This window comes from Oncorhynchus mykiss, chromosome 12, assembly GCF_057628025.1.
Source record: "Oncorhynchus mykiss isolate SJ-2025 chromosome 12, ASM5762802v1, whole genome shotgun sequence".
Lineage (NCBI taxonomy): Eukaryota > Metazoa > Chordata > Actinopteri > Salmoniformes > Salmonidae > Oncorhynchus > Oncorhynchus mykiss.
Genome location: NC_143033.1, coordinates 70,568,653 through 70,591,029, shown reverse-complemented (window position 1 = coordinate 70,591,029; position 22,377 = coordinate 70,568,653). Strand labels below are relative to the sequence as shown.

At 42.1% G+C, this 22,377-nt stretch overlaps 1 protein-coding gene across 2 annotated transcripts; it reads left to right on the top strand.

Moving 5' to 3' along the window:
• The first annotated feature begins 384 nt into the window (after nucleotides 1-384).
• LOC110538085 (chromobox protein homolog 1) lies at nucleotides 385-22,321 on the top strand. 2 transcript variants are annotated; one of them, XM_036938126.2, is made up of 6 exons: nucleotides 385-645; nucleotides 2,770-2,928; nucleotides 14,560-14,734; nucleotides 17,719-17,902; nucleotides 18,027-18,121; nucleotides 18,231-22,321. In XM_036938126.2, exons 2-6 carry the CDS (start codon nucleotides 2,820-2,822, stop codon nucleotides 18,373-18,375), a joined length of 708 nt encoding a protein of 235 aa, XP_036794021.1. In that variant the 5' UTR covers nucleotides 385-645; nucleotides 2,770-2,819; the 3' UTR covers nucleotides 18,376-22,321. The 2 variants fall into 2 exon arrangements, with proteins under 2 accessions (XP_036794021.1, XP_036794022.1); XM_036938127.2 differs by lacking the exon at nucleotides 385-645 and adding an exon at nucleotides 660-991.
• The last annotated feature ends 56 nt before the right edge of the window (nucleotides 22,322-22,377 follow it).

Here is a 22,377-nt window from a genome sequence, read left to right as displayed (position 1 = left end):
AATATTGGTGCAGTCATGCTAGTGCAGTCAGATAAAAATACATCTGGCAATGGAGAAGTCAGTGAAGGCTAACCAGCCAACAGGAATAGAGAGAAACATGGAGAGCAAGGTGGGGGGGAGACGTGTTCGGGCTTCCACAACTGTTGGTGTCATAGGTTATTGAATTACTGCTGCTTTCTAAAATGTGACTTTTTTTAATGGTAAATTAATCAATCAATCCTGGAATTCTAGAGAATAGAACCAAGTACAAGACATTGTAAGTAAAGTAATTACTCTACTCATTGACATGCTGGACCAATAACTAAACATTGAAAATAAAGATAATCAAACATCTCTGAGTAATATGTGTATAATAGAGAAAAGAAAGAAAAATAAAATGTTGAAAGACTTCATCTCCCATGGTGCCATACAATAACACGCTGCGTAGCCACGCTCGGCCGGAGTTGGCGGGTACGAAGGAGGCACTGGATGGCTTTTGTCTGTAGCTTTACGCTTAAACGAGAAGAGTATTTTTAAAATAGAGTTTACAAGCTGATATTTATATAAGATAAGCACTAAAATTGTTTAGATAAATCATTGGTATCCATTTTATAAAATTAACAAAATTTCCGACCATTCATTCATTCGAGTCAATTCTCTATAAAGGTAAGTGGCTAGTTACTTCACCATTGCCTTCTGCGCTTTAGCGGTTTTCTCCCCCACCCCCCCAGCGTTAACCTTCTATTATGCACAATGCGTGATAAGCACATTTCAATAGGCCAATATATTGACCCTGCAATGTGCATCTTGCTACATTGTTGCATGCGGATTCTGCGTTTGAGTATTCACTTATATTGATTTCGCGCGAGGTCGTGTAGATTGCTCGTGCTATGATTCAGGTCAACATGGACGACTAACGTTAGTCATTCCGTCTCCAGAGCTCTGGGGGGAAAAACCCTAGCACCACCATGTGAAACGGCTGCGGGAACGGGTTGGTTAATACATTGCAATTGTGCGTAGCCTTTTACAGTTACGGTGTTTGACCATGTTGGTATTTTGTTGCATTGCGTGATTGCCCGTTATTATTGATGTAGGAAAACGATTAAGTTGCTACGTTTCATTGCCTTCTTTCAAGCAGGAATATGTCTCGTCGAATTGGCTAATCATAAAAGAGAGGAAACGTGCGGTAGCAAAGAAATGACTGCTTATGATACAAATCTATTTGCATCGATTTACAAGTGGCTACATTTGCATCATTGGCATTGTCTGTTAACGTTAAAGCCACCAGCGAACTGCAGCGTGCACCTAAACTCAATTCTACCCAAATAGGGCAATGGAATCAGAAATCATCACCTTCTTGAAATTACTTACATTTTCAAATAAGCTGTTGAATTGCACATCAACGCTGCCACTCACATGCGTTGTTTAGCCTACAAAATACACTGAAAAACGATGTCCTATTTAATTGTTTCTAATACATTTGCGTTGTCAGTGTTTGTATGATAGTGATGTTTTACCCCAGCTTACCCCAATGTTCAGTTAAGAGGGGGTGGGGGTAAGCGTTTTCTTGGTGTTGTGTATTCTAAAGGATAAGAACCAGGATGTGTGTGCCACCCCCCTTTCTTCCTCCAGACCTTCTTGTTCTCACCATGTTGTTTTCTGCCAGTGGTTTGTAGTGATTGTGTGCTTTAGTTGATTTAAACTGTATGTGGCATTACTGTGCGTTGTCTAGATTTGAAGCTTGACCCCTTCACCTGCTGAGTCTCATGTCATGTTATGTGTTTGACTGCATGATTGCTGGTCTGATTGAAATGATTGTGCTTCTGACATTTTAAACTTTCCTACGATATTGGTAGGTGTGCATTAGTCTACACCAAGTCAAGGCTAAAGCCCAATGGAATGTTCATGAACTCGTGTAGTCCCTACCCCCTGCCTAGATCATGTATTTGAGACGGGTACCAACCCCTAGGGCTCTCCTCTGGGAATCGCACCAACAGTGTACCATCATTTAGACTGTAGTCATAAATATGTCTGTAAATAGTGATGACAAACCGAGAGTGATTTGTGTGTTTTTTCTGTGTATTTGTTTGTATTAGTTGCAGACTTGAAGTACAATCAATGCATGCCAGCTCTTTTAATAGAAACATATCGCCGCTCCATGCGTTTTAGTACTGACCACATAGTAGGAACTGTAGTCAAAGATTTCAAAAAAATAACTGACCCAAGATAGACCACAGCCTGTTTTCCAATAGGTGCAAATGAATCATAGGCAGGACAAGTTTGGCTGAGCCAAGCACGAGCTAGCGAGATCTTATTGGCGCTTTCTAGCATGTATTTGCATATTTATGTTAGGGAGAGCCCAGCAAAGGATAAAGTTTACATAACTTAGTCCATTCTGTTTGTAACAGATTCTAGTTTTGGTCACAACTGTATTGAGATCAAATGTTTTATAGATGAGAAAATTAGCAGGATGATGGCCAAAATCCATCTCGCTCCATCTTCTCCCACTTGCCGACCACTGGTCTTCCTCTCATCACCATATTTGGTGGTGAGTGGAAATGCCAGCTGGATGCTTCACATTTATACATCCGATGAAACATCTGTCTCATTGTTCTGTCTCATTGTTCTATCTGTGCTGTAGTGGTATGCATGCATTACACGTTAGTAGTCGATTGACTGAGAGACGATACCATGTGTTCTTCCTACCAATGCCATTTTCTACTTCCATCTGTGATTTCCCCCTTATGCCTCTGATCCATAACCCCCCCCCCCCCTTCTCGCCCTGTTTAGCTCTGTTGACAAGGAACCCACTGGTTCCACTGCCTCCTCCCAGCCTGAAAATGAGTGAGCCTACTTCTACCGCTACAGAAGCCCCTAGCGATGTGATCCCTAGTGTAACTACTGGTGTTACCACTGAAGGTGTAGATCAACTTTCTACTGATGCAAACGGTAATCCATTGTTTCTGTTTTATGAATGCCATAGGGTTGGGTGGTGGACTGGCCAGCTTTGGCAGAATTTAAACGCACACAAGTGAAAATTCACCTTTTGGAGGGGGGGGGGGGGGGGTAAAAGACAATGAACATAGCTTACCCATGATGTTGCACAAGGATCTAAGTTGATCGCCTTAGTCAATGTATGATATATTTTGGCTTGAAGTGGGAAATCTGAAGTGGTATCTACTTTCCGTGTCATTGCCATGTGTTTTCCCCTATGAGATGATGTGCTAATACTTTTCAGTCTACATTTTTTTTTCAGGGCTGGGTTTTATTTGAATGTTACAATCAACTAGCTTGGCATTTGTTTAATAATAAGAAAAACCTGCAAAGTTAGGTGGTGTTTTTGCATCTCCACATTTTTACCAGCAAATTATCATAATCTATTGGAGAATTTGTAATTTTGACTTAATTTTTTTAGCTAGTCTGTAAAAAAAAAAAAAAACATTTTGGGACCCTGATTCCCCCGTCGCCCCAAGTTTAATGGTTTTGACAACTAAAGTTTTGGGTGAATTCGTTTTGCAAGGCACGGTGTGCAGGGTTTGCTCTTTTTCGACCATTCCATTGGTCTTAAGAAGAATTCTCTGTCCACCTGCGGCAAGACTCATTTTCCCATTGCTTCACAACACGCTCCACTGCTTTGATTGGTGCAGCTAGAAACCACAATATCCTATAATGAAAATTTCAAGGAACTTGTTATATATTTTGTTGTGTTGTTACATTTGTAGTGGTGTTCGTGTCCGATGCGCTTAGGGTGTGGTTGCATTTCATTTGCGTCTTGCATCATGAGCAAAGTCATTCAAATCAAATGTATTTATATAGCCCTTCGTACATCAGCTGATATCTCAAAGTGCTGTACAGAAACCCAGCCTAAAACCCCAAACAGCAAGCAATGCAGGTGTAGAAGCACGGTGGCTAGGAAAAACTCCCTAGAAAGGCCAAAACCTAGGAAGAAACCTAGAGAGGAACCAGGCTATGTGGGGTGGCCAGTCCTCTTCTGGCTGTGCCGGGTGGAGATTATAACAGAACATGGCCAAGATGTTCAAATGTTCATAAATGACCAGCATGGTCAAATAATAAGGCAGAACAGTTGAAACTAGAGCAGCAGCACGGTCAGGTGGACTGGGGACAGCAAGGAGTCATCATGTCAGGTAGTCCTGGGGCATGGTCCTAGGGCTCAGGTCCTCCGAGAGAGAGAGAGAGAGAGAGAGAAAGAGAGAATTAGAGAACGCACACTTAGATTCACACAGGACACCGAATAGGACAGGATAAGTACTCCAGATATAACAAACTGACCCTAGCCCCCCGACACATAAACTACTGCAGCATAAATACTGGAGGCTGAGACAGGAGGGGTCAGGAGACACTGTGGCCCCATCCGAGGACACCCCCGGACAGGGCCAAACAGGAAGGATATAACCCCACCCACTTTGCCAAAGCACAGCCCCCACACCACTAGAGGGATATCTTCAACCACCAACTTACCATCCTGAGACAAGGCTGAGTATAGTCCACAAAGACCTCCGCCACGGCACAACCCAAGGGGGGGGCGCCAGCCCAGACAGGATGACCACATCAGTGAATCAACCCACTCAGGTGACGCACCCTCTCCAGGGACGGCATGAGAGAGCCCCAGTAAGCCAGTGACTCAGCCCCTGTAATAGGGTTAGAGGCAGAGAATCCCAGTGGAAAGAGGGGAACCGGCCAGGCAGAGACAGCAAGGGCGGTTCGTTGCTCCAGAGCCTTTCCGTTCATCTTCCCACTCCTGGGCCAGACTACACTCAATCATATGACCCACTGAAGAGATGAGTCTTCAGTAAAGACTTAAAGGTTGAGACCGAGTTTGCGTCTCTGACATGGGTAGGCAGACCGTTCCATAAAAATGGAGCTCTATAGGAGAAAGCCCTGCCTCCAGCTGTTTGCTTAGAAATTCTAGGGACAATTAGGAGGCCTGCGTCTTGTGACCGTAGCGTACATGTAGGTATGTACGGCAGGACCAAATCAGAGAGATAGGTAGGAGCAAGCCCATGTAATGCTTTGTAGGTTAGCAGTAAAACCTTGAAATCAGCCCTTGCTTTGACAGGAAGCCGGTGTAGAGAGGCTAGCACTGGAGTAATATGATGATTTTTTTTGGTTCTAGTCAGGATTCTAGCAGCCGTATTTAGCACTAACTGAAGTTTATTTAGTGCTTTATCCGGGTAGCCGGAAAGTAGAGCATTGCAGTAGTCTAACCTAGAAGTGACAAAAGCATGGATTAATTTTTCTGCATCATTTTTGGACAGAAATGTTCTGATTTTTGCAATGTTACGAAGATGGAAAAAAGCTGTCCTTGAAATGGTCTTGATATGTTCTTCAAAAGAGAGATCAGGGTCCAGAGTAACGCCGAGGTCCTTCACAGTTTTATTTGAGACGACTGTACAACCATTAAGATTAATTGTCAGATTCAACAGAAGATCTCTTTGTTTCTTGGGACCTAGAACAAGCATCTCTGTTTTGTCGGAGTTTAAAAGTAGAAAGTTTGCAGCCATCCACTTCCTTATGTCTGAAACACATGCTTCTAGCAAGGGCAATTTTGGGGCTTCACCATGTTTCATTGAAATGTACAGCTGTGTGTCATCCGCATAGCAGTGAAAGTTAACATTATGTTTTCGAATAACATCCCCAAGAGGTAAAATATATAGTGAAAACAATAGTGGTCCTAAAACGGAACCTTGAGGAACACCGAAATTTACAGTTTATTTGTCAGAGGACAAACCATTCACAGAGACAAACTGATATCTTTCCGACAGATAAGATCTAAACCAGGCCAGAACTTGTCCGTGTAGAGCAATTTGGGTTTCCAATCTCTCCAAAAGAATGTGGTGATCGATGGTATCAAAAGCAGCACTAAGGTCTAGGAGCACGAGGACAGATGCAGAGCCTCGGTCCGATGCCATTAAAATGTCATTTACCACCTTCACAAGTGCCGTCTCAGTGCTATGATGGGGTCTAAAACCAGACTGAAGCATTTCGTATACATTGTTTGTCTTCAGGAAGGCAGTGAGTTGCTGCGCTACAGCCTTTTCTAAAATGTTTAAGAGGAATGGAAGATTCGATATAGGGCGATAGTTTTTTATATTTTCTGGGTCAAGGTTTGGCTTTTTCAAGAGAGGTTTTATTACTGCCACTTTTAGTGAGTTTGGTACACATCCGGTGGATAGAGAGCCGTTTATTATGTTCAACATAGGAGGGCCAAGCACAGCTCTTTCAGTAGTTTAGTTGGAATAGGGTCCAGTATGCAGCTTGAAGGTTTAGAGGCCATGATTATTTTCATCATTGTGTCAAGAGATATAGTACTAAAACACTTGAGCATCTCTCTTGATCCTAGGTCCTGGCAGAGTTGTGCAGACTCAGGACAACTGAGCTTTGAAGGAATACGCAGATTTAAAGAGGAGTCCGTAATTTGCTTTCTAATAATCATAATCTTTTCCTCAAAGAAGTTAATGAATTTATCACTGCTAAAGTGAAAGTCATCCTCTCTTGGGGAATGCTGCTTTTTAGTTAGCTTTGCGACAGTATCAAAAAAAGAATTTCGGATTATTCTTATTTTCCTCAATTAAGTTAGAAAAATAGGATGATCGAGCAGCAGTAAGGGCTTTTCGGTACTGCACAGTACTGTCTTTCCAAGCTAGTCGGAAGACTTTGAGTTTGGTGTTTTCTGGAAGCTTGCTTCAGAGCTCGGGTATTTTCTGTGTACCAGGGAGCTAGTTTCTTATAAGAAATGTTTTTAATTTTTAGGGGTGCAACTGCATCTAGGGTATTGCGCAAGGTTAAATTGAGTTCCTCGGTTAGGTGGTTAACTGATTTTTGTCCTCTGGCGTCCTTGGGTAGACAGAGGGAATCTGGAAGGACATCAAGGAATCTTTGTGTTGTCTGTGAATTTATAGCACGACTTTTGATGTTCCTTGGTTGGGGTCTGAGCAGATTATTTGTTGCAATTGCAAACGTAATAAAATGGTGGTCCGATAGTCCAGGATTATGAGGAAAAACATTAAGATCCACAACATTTATTCCATGGGACAAAACTAGGTCCAGCGTGTGACAGTGAGTGGGTCCAGAGACATGTTGGACAAAACCCACTGAGTCGATGATGGCTCCGAAAGCCTTTTGGAGTGGGTCAGTGGACTTTTCCATGTGAATATTAAAGTCACCAAAAATTTGAATATTATATGCTATGACTACAAGGTCCGATAGGAATTCAGGGAACTCGGTGAGGAACGCTGTATATGGCCCAGGAGGCCTGTAAACAGTAGCTATAAAAAGTGATTGAGTAGGCTGCATAGATTTCATGACTAGAAGCTCAAAAGACGAAAACGTCATTTTTTTTTTTGTAAATTGAAATTTGCTATCGTAAATGTTAGCAACACCTCCGCCTTTGCGGGATGCACGGGGGATATGGTCTCTAGTGTAGCCAGGAGTTGAAGCCTCATTTAACACAGTAAATTGCTGATTTTGCTTGGCTGTAACGCAGCCAATGCGTGTTTGCAGCACAACCAACCAAATATTGCACTCTCCGTGTCCATTACAATGTAGAAAAACATGTCTCTAAACCTTTCATAGTTGTCCATATTAAAGGAGCTTCAACTTAAATCTTTCTATGGTGGATCAGCAGTCACAATTTTATGGAAAATCCCAGAACTTTGGAGTAAACAATAGATAACTTCGCCACAGATAGTGGTTTCTTTCTGTAAATGCTTAGGACAAATCCAGAACCAGCCCTAGCCACTTGGCTAATCTTTTGAATACGGTGTAGTTAAAAAGACCTAGCAACAACCGATAACATTAGCTAGCTAGATAAGGCTATCATGCTAGCTAGCTACACTGACAGCAGTCAGTGCCATATTTCTTGATGTTTCTCCACTCCATGTGGAAAGCACCTCTGGAAGATCTCAATTGCATAATGCTCGCGTCCTCTCCTTGTCTCCTTCGCAAAACCCATTGGAGGATAATGTCAGAGGGGAGAGACCACTGGCTTTCTCATCCAATGGGTTTTGAGAAGGAGAGAGGATGCAAAGATTATGCAATTGAGATCTTTCCCTCTGCATTCCTACTCACCTCCAATTCTTGAATATGTAATGTAGCCTGCGTCATTCTTCAGAAGTTGAACCTAAACAAGCGCTTCTGCACTAGAACAGCTATTACCTCAATATTTTTGCGTGGGGCATCCAGAGGATTCTCTCTGACTTGGCTGCCCACCTTGACAAGATTAGGGGGATATGTGCTAGGCTTGGGCGCTATCCAGATTGTCATACCTTTATACCGACCTTGTGCCATACTGGGATATTTGGTATACCGGCACTGAACACAAGGGCCGCTGTTTTCAAACCCCACTGATACTCTGTAATCTGAAGGTTAGCAATACTAACAAGTACATGTAAAATTCCATAGAGAATGCTAACTAAATGTTAACAAGTGCATTGAAAACATTTTGTACAGTTTCTGATCTAAACTATACAAGTAACTCAAATGATACACAGTTTGCTGCACACAAATAACAAATATTAGCCAGCAAGTTTCTTGATCCAGGAGGGGATTCTCTGCTGTTAACAAGTAAATGCTTGATTTTGGAAGAATCTAACCACTTAGCTAGATAGCTAACAAGCTACAAACCAACGCTACTTTTCACGTCTTGCGCAACTCTCAACAGTGTTACCCAGCCTTATATGTACTGCATTGTGTCCACCCTCCACACACATTTGTCAACTATGCACGCATCTGTTACTGTTTGCTTTGATCATCATCCTTTACACAATCCCGTTTGTCCTCAGATTTCAGATATCCATGAATCATATAAACTCAGCAAAAAAAAAAACATCCCCACTGTCAACTGCATTTATTTTCAGCAAACTTAATGTGTAAATATTTGTATGAACATAACAAGATTCAACAACTGAGACATAAGTTTCAGTTCCACAGACATGTGACTAACAAATGGAATAATATGTCCCTGAACAAAGGGGGGGTCAAAATCAAAAGTAACAGTCAGTATCTGGTGTGGCCACCAGCTGCATTAAGTACTGCAGTGCATCTCCTCCTCATGGACTGCACCAGATTTGCCAGTTCTCGCTGTGAGATGTTAACCCACCTGCAAGTTCCCGGACGATTCTGGGGGAATGGCCCTAGCTCTCACTCTCTGATCCAACAGGTCCCAGACATGTTCAATTAGATTGAGATCTGGGCTCTTCGCTGGCCATGGCAGAACACTGACATTCCTGTCTTGCAGGAAATCACGCACGGAACGAGAAGTATGGCTGGTGGCATTGTCATGCTGGAGGGTCATGTCAGGATGAGCCTGCAGGAAGGGTACCACATGAGGGAGGAGGATGTCTTCCCTGTAACACACAGCGTTACGATTGCCTGCAATGACGACAAGCTCAGTCTGATCCTGTGACACAACGCCCCAGAACATAACAGACCCTCCACATCGATCCCACTCCAGAGTACAGGCCTCGGTGTAACGCTCATTCCTTCGACGATAAATGCAAATCCGACAATCAACCCTGGTGAGACAAGACCGCGGCATGTCAACGAAGAGCACTTTTTGCCAGTCCTGTCTGGTCCAGCGACGGTGGGTTTGTGCTCATGGGCGATGTTGTTGCCGGTGATGTCTGGTGAGGACCTGCCTTACAACAGGCAGGTCCAGCCTCTCTCAGCCTATTGCAGAAAGTCTGAGCACTGATGGAGGGATTGTGCATTCCTGGTGTAACTCGGGCAGTTGTTGTTGCCATCCTGTACCTGTCCTGCAGGTGTGATGTTCGGATGTACCGATCCTGTGCAGGTGTCGTTACACGTGGTCTGCCACTGCGAGAACGATCAGCTTTCCATCCTGTCTCCCTGTAGCGCTGTCTTATGCGTCCCACAGTACAGACATTGCAATTTATTGCCCTGGCCACATCTGCAGTCCTCATGCCTCCTTGCAGCATGCCTAATGCACGTTCACACGGATGAGCAGGGACCCTGAGCATCTTTATGTTGGTGTTTTTCGGAGTCAGTAGAAATGCCTTTAGTGTCCCAAGTTTTCATAACTGTGACCTTATTTGCCTACCGTCTGTAAGCTGTTAGTGTCTTAACCACCGTTCCACTGGTGCATGTTCATTAATTGTTTGTGGTTCATTAAACAAGCATGGGAAACAGTGTTTAAACCCTTTACAATGAAGATCTGTGAAGTTATTTGGATTTTTACAAATTGTCTTTGAAAGACAGGGTCCTGAACAAGGGACATTGTGCCCTTTACCTTTTCAACGGTGCAGTTCGACTGATTTATGATTTTTCAACGCCAATACCGATACCAATTATTGGGGGACCGAAAAAAGCCGATACTGATTAATCGGCCGATATGTTTTAAATTATTTTGCATTATTTAAAAATATATATTTTATTTGTAATAATGAAAATTACAACAATACAAAATGAACACTTATTTTAACTTAATATAATAAATCAATAAAATCAATATAGCCTCCAATAAATAATGAAACATGTTCAATTTGGTTTAAATAACACAAAAACAAAGTGTTGGAGAAGAAAGTAAAAGTGCAATATGTGCCATGTAAAAAAGCTAACATTTAAGTTCCTTGCTCAGAACATGAGAACAAAGAAAGCTGGTGGTTCCTTTTAACATGAGTCTTCAATATTCCCAGGTAAGAAGTTTTAGGTTGTAGTTATTATAGGAATTTTAGGACAATTTCTCTCTACGATTTGTATTTCATATACCTTTGACTATTGGATGTTCTTATAGGCACTTTAGTATTGTCAGTGTAACAGTATAGCTTCTGTCCCTCTCCTCGCCCCTACTTGGCTCGAACCAGGAACACATCGAAAACAGCCACCCTCGAAGCAGCGTTACCCATTGCTCCACAAATACTGCGGCGGAACAACCACTCCAAGTCTCAGAGCGAGTGACGTTTGAACCGCTATTAGCGCGCACCCCGCTAACTAGCTAGCCATTTCACATTGGTTACACCAGCCTAATCTCGGGAGTTGATAGGCTTGAAGTCATAAACAGTGCAATGCTTTAAGCACAGTGACTAGCTGCTGGCAAAACGCACGAAATTGCAGTTTGAATGAATGCTTACAAGCCTGCTGGTGCCTACCATCGCTCAGTCAGACTGCTCTATCAAATCATAGACTTAATTATAACATAATAACACACAGAAATACGAGCCTTAGGTCATTAATATGGTCGAACCGGGAAACTATCATCTCGAAAACAAGACGTTTATTCTTTCAGCTAAATACGGAACAGTTCCGTATTTAACTATCTAACGGGTGGCATCCATAAGTCTAAATATTCCTGTTACATTGCACAACCTTCAATGTTATGTAATAATTAAGTAAAATTCTGGCAAATTAGGCAGCCCAAACTGTTGCATATACACTGACTCTGCGTGCAATGAACGCAAGAAAAGTGACACAATTTCACCTGGTTAATATTGCCTGCTAACCTGGATTTCTTTTAGCTACATATGCAGGTTTAAAAATATATACTTCTGTGTATTGGTTTTAAGAAAGGCACTGATGTTTATGGCTAGGTACGATTGTGCTTTTTTTGCAAATGCGCATTTTGTTAAATCATCCCGCGTTTGGCGAAGTTGGCTGTCTTTGTTAGGAAGAAATAGTCTTCAGAGTTCACAACGAGCTAGGTTAGCAGGCAATATTAACTAAATATCCAGGTTTAAAAATATATACTTGTGTATGATTGATTTTAAGAAAGGCATTGATGTTTATGGTTAGGTACACATTGGAGCAAGACGGTCTTTTTTTGCGAATACGCACCACATCGATTATATGCAACGCAGGACACGCTAGATAAACTAGTAATATCATCAACCATGTGTAGTTAACTAGTGATTATGATTGATTGTTTTTTATAAGATACGTTTAATGCTAGCTAGCAACTTACCTTGGCATCTTACTGCATTCGCGTCTCCTCGTGGAGTGCAATGTAATCAGGTGGTTAGAGTGTTGGACTAGTTAACTGTAAGGTTGCAAGATTGAATCCCCGAGCTGACAAGGTAAAAATCTGTCATTCTGCCCCTGAACAAGGCAGTTAACCCACCGTTACTAGGCCGTCATTGAAATTAAGAATGTGTTCTTAATTGACTTGCCTAGTTAAATAAAGGTGTAAAAAAAATCGGTGTCCAAAAATACAGATTTCCGATTATGAAAACTTGAAATCGTCCCTTTCCGATTAATCGGTCGAACTCTAGTGCAGTCCAGCTCTTTAACATTATGGTCCAAGCTAGAGGTGGATTTATAGTTTCAGAAACCTTGGTTATTCTTTTTTTGGGATAGTCTGTAGTCTATCTGTAGATGCTCTATCAGTAACATTTAAACAAATGATCTGCTAAGCCTAACCTTAACCTTTATCCTAAACTCTAAACGTAAACTTTACCCTAACCCTTATTTTAAACCTTAGCATGCAGTTACTTATCAACAGATGAACAGTTTGTTGATAGACCATCTGTAGATGCTCCACAGATTCTATCCAAATAAACTGATCAAAACCTTTCATTAGCTTTGACGCCTCTTATCCTTTGCCCAACCTGTATATCTATCTATATGTCCTTGAAATGTTCAATCCTTGGGTCAAGTCCCCATACCGGACACCTTAAAACTACCCCAGGAGAATACCAAACTAATTTAACTCCTTCTAAAAACAAATCCACAAGGGTCAGTTGGAGGATCTCTTTTGAATACAGAAACTCATTGCCATGGTTTGGTTATATTGACAGTTACAAAAAACCAATTGAAAGTGGATCAGTCAGATGTTAGTGATTCAGATCCAGAGATCTTGAGGCACACTGAAGCCTACGTCAGAGAGCCCGTCTCTGCATAGTCCTCTACAATTCCATGAGCTGTAATGAAGAAAGGGTTGGCAAACAGGGTTGATAATTAAAAGGTACGAAGGTTGCAGGGACGAAAACTAGTCACCTTTTAGGCTGTAAGCCAACGAGTGATGTGCGTTTGGAGCAATACCGGCTGCATCAAAGGCTCAGCCAATGGTTTACATAACATCAGAATGCAGCGCAGCAAGCGACTGCAGAGAAAAACAATTTGCGAGATTCAACATCAGTGCGTGATCTGGAAAGACAGCATAGAGTAGAAAGGCAGTTATAGCAGCTCGTTCCCTGAACGATAACGAAGAGGTAACGCTAGGTGAGCTGCCTGACCACGGAGACGGGGGTGAGGAGGTGATGATGCGTACTTCATGAGCTGTATCCGAAAACCAACTGGCATTTGGAAAGTTTGAGGTGAGGTAGAAAGTGGGGTGGAACAAGTATTATTAGCATTGTTAAGTATCTTGCTAGCTGGACCAAATTCTCCGTTAGCTAGCCAGATAAATGTTGAGCAACATTAGCCAACTTAACTGATCAAATAATTGAGTTTGTGTGAAAATGAGCTGGCTAATAAAGTCAGCAACATCAGATGAGCTAACATTAGTAACCTAACCAATTCGCTATAGTATTAACTGGTTTACGACTCCTTGCCGTTCCTCACGTTGTGTTAACGTTGCTTACTGGACCCTGGTAATCTGTGTGAAATGTTAACGAACTAACCACTATCTGTTAACGCATGTTTTCCCTCTACAGTATGTGGTTAATTTTCAGAATGAGAGAATTAGGTGAGAATGAGGCATTGCTCGTTAAACAAGTGGATTCAGGGATCAAGTGTAGCTGGGCATGGCTTAAGCTGGATGCCACTATAGAGGTGAAAGGAACACCACACACTCCCTCTTTCTCCCTTTCTGGCACTTTGTAGAACATATGTCCACATGCAGAAGGTGTATGATGTGCAATGTAGCCCAAATATATTGCTTTTGTTGTGTTGAACTTGCCAGTAATGTGTGTGTGTGAGTGAGGGGGGATTATATATATTTTTTAACTCAATGAATGTAATTTTTGCACACGTAGCCTTGTGCACTTGATCATCTACTATAGTGGCCAATATAATAGAGCAAAAATAGAATGCCTGTTTGTTTCATTCTATTTCTACTTTAAGATGTTTTTTCCCCAACTGCAATATAGGTGTGTGGTCACAAGTGTTCTATTTATAAAGGCTGTCATGGCTAACTGCAATATTACTGTATTGTTTTTTTTTCTCAAGTCTTGCGTGTCATTTGTGGTAAAGTCTAGGCAACAAATAACATTGGATTGCTTTCTTTACATGTTTTAGCTGTGAGTTAGGTTCACATTAACCACTTTATTTTACACAGAGACTGATCATGTAGATCATATTCTTTGTTGTTTAATTAGTTAACTTGCCTTTCTCCTAGCAGGGATTTTTTTTTAAGTCACCTTTTTGGGCCCTCACCAGTTTGCATCCATGAGGTTGCCATGCTGGAACTGCTGCTTAATTGCAGAAAAGACATCATTTGTAGTTTGATTGGCAAAGCAAGTCCAACAAATGTCTTTGGGACGATTCCCACCTGTGTAACATGACTCAACCTGACCATAGTGAAGTGTGACCATAATCATTCGGACTTATATCCGTGAACAAAGTCTATGAAGTCTAACCAAACTGTTCTGCACTCCTCCCCTTCACCAGAGCCCCCCAAGGAAGAGGTCAAGTTGGCGGCAACAGCAGGCAAGAAGCAGACCAAGAAGAAGGTGGAGGAGGTGGTAGAGGAAGAGGAGGAGGAATATGTGGTGGAGAAGGTGCTGGACCGACGGGTGGTAAAGGGACGCGTTGAGTTTCTGCTCAAATGGAAAGGCTTCTCAGAGTGAGTGAAGAATGTAATGCTTGTAATGCTAGTCACATATACATTACGTTGGCATACATTACATACAATCCTGTGTACATTTATTGGTTTATAATTTTTCATCTCTTTATTGGTACCCATGGGGTAGTGTAGCTGCAGCTCTTGTCACCATGCAACAGGATTTGTCATACCCCCTGGGCCCTCTGGATCTGCAACAGGCCGGGCATATTGGTTTCCATTTTCCTCACAGAGCATGTTGTGCAAGGTCAACAATGGTTTCCACGGTCTCTGTCTTAAGACGAGTGGTCGTGTGGAACACTTGCCAGCGGTTGGCAATGTACAGTGCATTCGGAACATATTCAGACCCCTTCACTTTTTCCATATTTTGTTACTTGATGAAGCAAAATCGTGCTTTTAGAAATGAATACAAAATAAAAAAAACTGATATCACATTTACTTAAGTATTCAGGCCCTTTACTTAGTACTTTGTTGAAGGACCTTTGGCTGTGATTGCAGCCTTGATTCTTCTTGGGTATGACACTACAAGCTAGGCAGACTTGTATTTGGGGAGTGTTTCCCATTCCTCTCTGCAGATCCTCTCGAGCTCTGTCAGGTTGGATGGTAAGCGTTGCTTCACAGCTATTTGCAAGTCTCTCCAGAGATGTTCGATTGAGTTCAAGTCCAAGCTCCTGCTTGGCCACTCAAGGACATTCAGAGACTTGTCCCGAAGCCACTCCTGTGTTGTTTTCGCTGTGTGCTTAGGGTTGTTGTCCTGTTGGAAGGAGAACCTTCACTTCACTGAGGTCCTGATCACCCTGTAGTAGGTTTATCAAGAATTTATCTGTACTTCGCTCCGTTCATCTTTGCCTCAATCCTGACTAGTCTCCCAGTCCCTGCCGCTGAAAAACATCCCCACAGCATGATGCTGCCACCACCATGCTTCACTGTAGGGATAGTGCCACGTTTCCTCCAGCTGTGACGCTTGGCATTCAGGCCAAAACGTTAAATCTTGGTTTCATCAGACCAGAGAATCTTGTTTCTCATGGTCTGAGTCTTGTTGCCTTTTGGCAAACTCCAAGCTGGCTGTCATGCCTTTTACTGCAGAGTGGCTTCCATCTGGCCACTCTACCTTAAAGGTCTGATTGGTGGAGTGCTGCAGAGATGGTTGTCCTTCTGGAAAATTCTCCCATCTCTACAGAGTAACTCTAGAGCTCTGTCAGAGTGACCATTGGGTTCTTGGTCACCTTCCTGACCAAGGCACTTCTCCCCCGATGGCTCAATTTGGCTAGGCGGCCAGCTCTAGGAAGAGTCTTTGCAAGTCTCTGGAATGATTTTAGAGACTGTTGCATGGCCAATACAAAATTGGAAGGACAGGCTCTTGTAGGTCTCACCTGCACAAAGACACTGATTACCAAATAAGGGTTACAAACCAAGACAACAAGTCAACCCAGCTAGCTGCAAACTTAACTAGCTAACAGATACACTTGTGTTTTATTTAGCATTTAAGAGCTCAGAACATTATATGGGCATTGTGAGAAAAAGTCAACCATGAAGCCAGCTGGCTAACGTAGCCAACACCAAACGTTAGAAATATAGCTGCAAGAAACATTTGAAATAATGCTAGCTAACATATTGTTTACATGTTTTGTGTGGCTAGCAAATGAGCATACATAGTCAGCTGGCTAGCTTTTACTTGTCTTCATGGTTGTCTCTTAGGCACCGTGACAATCTAATATCAAACATTTAAACATTAGGACAGCTATCGCTCGCCAGTTGCCAGGAATCGCAGAATTGCTGTCTTTTGAAGTTAGTGTCTTGCTTCCCGATTAGAGGGGCCACCAACTCCACCAGCTGGGAAATATTATGGAACTGGGCTACATCACCCAACTTCAGCTCCTGACAAAAGTTTGCGTAGGCTCCTTTAGGGCCCTCTAAAAATGTGTATATATATATATTTTTTTTTTACCTAATTCCGTTAATCTCCCCCCCCCCCCTCCGATTTTCCCAGTTCTTCAATTTTTTGCTCCAAACAAAGCACATTTTTTATATAAAACAACAACAAAATTGGATGTATGTACACAACAATGCTTAAACCATACCAGGAGACCACTTGAGGTCTGGGAAAAATCTAAGACATTTACATTTTTGGGTGTAGATACCCTTTATATTCAAGTGTGCAGCCTGGCACCAGCAAAATACCTATAGCACACAGTATTTCAGATTTGTTAAACAAATCACTACTGGATTCATGCAAATCAATTCTGCCAGGTAGGCACAGACTACTGTTGTAGTTAACATTTAAATGAGAATGTTTTTGGGAAAGTCTTTCCATCTGCCAGAAGACGGTTGTAAATCACATCATCGCTAATGGCTTTGTGGTAGACAAACGCGCGCGCACAGGGGCTTTTCCGCACCGTTGCCTCTTCTAAGTTAACGGAAAATATGAATCCCGTAGGCTATTTGTTCAGGTCTTTATTATAATCTTGGGTAAATAAATGTTCTAATTAATACAATACATTTAGTTGATGTCCTAAGTTCAATACATGTTTGTCGTTGAATTCCATTTTAATGTCTGGATTCTGTCCGGGTTCTCCATATCGTAGATTTTTAATAGGGCCCTACTCTTTGTTCTTGGCACTGTATAAGCCAAAGCCTGCTACCTAATCTCCTTTCCTTTTTGGTTGTTCTCATCGTTCGACAAAAAGTCAATAACCATCTCAAACACTTCCAACTTTTTCTGGTCCATGGTGACACAGTGACTTGCTTGGTTGGTCTTCAGCTGCTGTATATTTGGCATCTGTCTGTTTTACTACTTCGTCTTCCAGTGTTGCGGTGGTAGTCCTGCCACCCTGGGCCCTGCCCCTTTTTTTCATGCACTTTTATAACATCGGACTGACCTCAATTGTTAGTTGGGCCATGGGCTGGGGAGGGGGGGGGTTGAAACGGAATCTGATGGTTGTAGCCCAGGTATAAATGGACCTTTTTACACTATTTGTTTACCACAGTGAGGACAATACATGGGAACCGCAGGACAACCTGGATTGCCCTGACCTGATTGCGGAGTACATGCAGAATCATCATAACAAAAAAGAAAGTTACAAGAAAGAGTCTGGTGGCAAGAGAAAAGCTGGTGAGTCTGACACAGAGGCAGGGGGTGAAGAAGGCAGGCCCAAGAAGAGGAAAGATGAGGTGAGAACCTGTACTTCGCTTCAATATTAAAGAACATGCCTGAAACCATAGACCGTGAACGTAGTCCTGTACTGAACCTTCTCCCCCTTCTCTCCGTCGCTCTCCTTATCTATCATTCTTCCAGGCAGAGAAGCCCAGAGGCTTTGCTCGTGGACTTGACCCCGAACGGATCATTGGAGCCACAGACTCCAGTGGAGAGCTGATGTTCCTCATGAAATGGTGAGTTCTGGGCAGCATTGGGATTTTGACACTTTCCGCTATATGTTACTGGGAGAGTGGGACATACAACTGGTTTAAGTGGCTTCACCCTTAAATTCTGTCTCCACAGGAAGAACAGTGATGAGGCGGACCTGGTGCCGGCCAAGGAGGCCAACATTAAATGTCCACAGGTGGTCATATCCTTCTACGAGGAGCGTCTGACATGGCACTCCTACCCCACTGAGGAGGAAGAGAAGAAGGATGATAAGAACTAGCCACAGGTCCAGGATGAAGGGGAAGGGGGTACAGAGGGTGGGGTTTAGCATGGTGGGGAGGGACAGAGAAGCTGATTTGTTTCAAAAGCTTCATTCTACAAACCCGGACTGTTGAAACTAAAACAGAGGTTGACAGATGGGTGGGGATGATGGGAAGACTTGTCAAGAAGGAGGTGGGTTGGGGGGCATGGGTAAATAGAACTCGTAAGTCTCAAGATCACTTTATCAGGCCTCACTTTTGGGTCTTATCAGCTAGGACCATGGGATATGTAGTTTTCAGTCCCTGAGCACTGAATTGCTTTAAAATCACCAGCTCCTCTTACTGTAGCTTCGCCTCAGAAAAGCTTTTGTCGAGATACACTTTTGAGTGAGCGAGGTATCACTACAGCAGCTGAGTTTACAAAATGGAAGGGTCAGATTCCAAAACATGATCCAGCAAACGTTCTCCGCTAATTCAATTGAAATAGCCAATCTTCATTTCCAGTTTTCCTGTGTGAAATGTTGAAGTTGATTTCTAGTCAGAACATTATCTTGTACCTACACATCCCTCACCGAACAACTTGCAGTGCGTTTTAGTTTCTCTTTCGACGTTTTGAAGTGTTGGCACCTGCCCTCCCTTGCCATATCATTATCATATAATGTGTAAATAGTTGTGGTTTTATTTGGTTATGAGAGCGATCTAAGAAGGATTCTATTTGAGTGTTTTGGATGTTCAGACTGGAGTTAACCTAGATTCTGGTCTTTAAGTGTTACGCATAGGTGTATAGAGTTGTGAACAATGGTGTGAAGCAGGGTTTCCGTTAGGAAAATGTGGTGCTGGACATTTGACTGGCTGCATTTTAATTTACCAGACATTTGAGACATTTTCCCAACCCATATGAATTGTGTGCGTAACCTGCTTAGGGCGTACAGCCACGGTGCTCCGAATGACAGAGATCACTTTTACGTGATGGTGATTCATCTGATACATGATGGTGATTCATCTAAAAAGAACATGCAAATGGAGGACGCAATGGCGTGCATCCTTACCGAATTCCAATGCGCACTTTGAAGATGTTTAGAACAACTGTCCACGTGTACTTGTCCTCAGCCAACAAGACTAGTAACGAACAGCAAAAATCACCTGCCTATGTCAGTCTACTATCCCCCACAGTGGAACAATAAACCTATTTATTGGTCAGCTTGTCGTTCTGTGCGAGAAAGAAATGGTCTACTCCAAACAGATTCTGGGACAGTTGTGGGACGACAGATCCCAAATTTATCCAACCAGTAGGCCTAGGCTACATAAAACAAAACAGAAGCATTTAAAGCAATGAGGCGGATGCTACCGATCAGAACGTTTAGCTTAAAATGTTGATCAACTATTATTTCTTCACACTTCGCAAATGTTTGTTCCGTAATGCAATTGTGAGCGGTTTCATGGGATGAAAATATCCATTTGATCTCCCCTCTTAATCTAAAGATGCAACAACTAGCATGGGTTGCTAATATGACTAGGATTGTGACTTTCAATACTGGACAATGAAAGAAAGTTGATTTGAAAATGAGAGAAATAGGCTGCTGGTTTCAATGGCATACGGAACTCTAAATTGCCTTCACGTTTCTACGGTCGGATGTTGGCTAGGCTACTTTGAAGCAAGGGAAGACATGCCTCATAATATGAAGTAAAATATTCAGGTTTCAAACAATTAAGTTATTTTTTTTAAAATGCATACTGCCTCCATTTCATTGCTAAGGGGTGTGTGACGCGCTGAAGCCTGCATATTGTTGCCTAGGCACTTAAAATAAGGGCGCTTCTATTGCCAGATAAGAAATTAAATAGTAGCTATTTTTAATGATGGCCATCATCTTATTTCAACACACGATTGCATTTAGTTGTGCAATGATTGGGCTTGTAAAAGCACGTTTGACTCCAGCAGCAAGGAACACGCTGTTTGAGAAGCTGTACCAGCAGCTCCTCTGTTCTGACAGATTTTCCGCTCAAATTAGGCTCTGCATCTGTATGCTGTGTGCATGTGATAAGATGCATAAAGACTAACGAAAATACACAAACGGCAATTTAATTCCACCAAATTATGCAAATGAACCTATAGACTGATAATCTTGACCGGTCATTTGCATCGACTGGTATTTCCATCAATGAATAGGCTAAAAAGCATTATTTTTCAATGGGATTTTTTTTCTTCTCACAGAGGATTGGCCGGCGGCAATTTTATTTATCGGCATTTCACTTTTTTTTAATTGGCCAAAAGCCGGCGAATTACTAGCCAACAGAATCCCTGGTATGGAGCAACTCACTTTGTTGTAGAGCACCAGTATGACCTATGTAAACCTGAGTTGTTTGTAGGCTCGTACCCATGGCTAATAAAACTTGATTGGTGTGATCCACTTTCCTGTCAGATAACATACCGGCAATAAGTAAGAAGCTACAGACGAAGATGCGAAAGACGGGCTTTCACTCAGATTCATCTTTGGTGGAAAGCTTCATTTACTATAACGTCCACATAGTCTGTCCCGCTTTTCTTGTCGAGCTCTTCCCATGTGCAGTACATGCTCACCATTCACAGGCTTCCTTGAGGTGATTGGGGGGCTTTTGGGAGGTTTGGCATTGCCATCAAACTGCACTGTAAATACGTGGATTTGGATTAAGGGGGTGGGAAGGGTTGGGCCCAGTCAATGCCTATGGTTGGCTGTGATTGTGAAGATGGGATGGACAAAAAAAAAAAGAAAGTGTTTTCTTGCAATGCAACCAACATAAGCCAGTAATGCAAGTGTCAAATCCCTCCCAAGAGGTGTACACAGAGGTAAAGGTAGTGTCTATGCCAGGGCTCTCCAACCCTGTACCTAGAGAGCTACAGTCCTTTTATATTTTTGCTCCAACTCTAATCTAGCACACCTGATTGTCATAATTAGCTGGTTGATAAGCTGAATCGGGTCAATTAAAACGGGAACCTATTGGAGAGTACCTCTCCAGGAACAGGGTTGGAATGCCCTGGTCTATGCACATGCCTCGGTTTTACTAAACCCCTGTTTTGAAATAAAGACTGGTCCCTAGGTATAGTCTATATTGTGACTCAAAGTAAACACAACGGTTTTATGGTGACCTGTTTTATAGTGTAAAGTAAATATATTCAAGGTGTTGACAGCCCACGTGAATATAGATAAATCTAGCAACTTATCCATCTCACACAACTGGCAAAAAAGATGATGGGCCCCCTGCCCAAGAAATCGCAAGACCAGATCATGATGGCCTCCAACTCAGCTAATTCTACTTTCAGACTTGACCTTTGAGCTCTGATGTTAATACTCGCCCAGTCTGGACCTGTTATATTAAAATGAGCTGCCAATTAAAGATCTGACACCCTCAGAGGTGGGTGGATTATATTCGAGTTTGGTTTGTGGGGCTTAGCTACCGCTGGCTTAATTGCAGAATTGTTCACTGCTCTACTGCATCTGAATATTCCTCTTCTTTAAAAAAAAAAAAAAAAAATCCTAAATTGTTAAGTCATTGATTTAATCGATTTAATCACAGCTTGTAATAGCTTGAATGAAAGTGTTAACTGATTAATCGTGACTAACATTTTAAATGTTGAGGTACTGAAGACAACCACCTGTACCAGGGGTTTTACAGCCCTGGTATAGAGCCTGTTGCCTTGGATTGATTTTGCATTGGCATTTTACTGCTCATTTTAACATTACAAGTCTAAGAGGGCTGTATATCTTTTCTAATATACTAGACCGGAAGATTTCTATATATATACACAGTATATCCTAGACAAGTGGCTCATATGTAACCTTTTTAGTTATTTTGTCTTTGACTCTTTCTCGTGTCTACTGAAGATACATCTCATTGCATGTTTCTTGCTTTCAATCAATGTCACCATTTAAAGTGGTTACTTTTACTTGTATAAATGTTTTTGGACAATAAATCTTTTTTTGTTAACAATGGCGTTTCATATAATTTGATGAAACAAGTTCACTTGTAATTCTTTAGTACGTATA

Excerpts from the sequence above, each read along its gene's own strand:
- LOC110538085 (XM_036938126.2), top strand. The coding sequence starts at position 2,820 with ATGAGTGAGCCTACTTCTACCGCTACAGAAGCCCCTAGCGATGTGATC. Across the intron at positions 2,929-14,559 it reads ACTTTCTACTGATGCAAACG|AGCCCCCCAAGGAAGAGGTC; the intron begins GTAATCCATTGT and ends CCCCTTCACCAG. Across the intron at positions 18,122-18,230 it reads CTGATGTTCCTCATGAAATG|GAAGAACAGTGATGAGGCGG; the intron begins GTGAGTTCTGGG and ends CTGTCTCCACAG.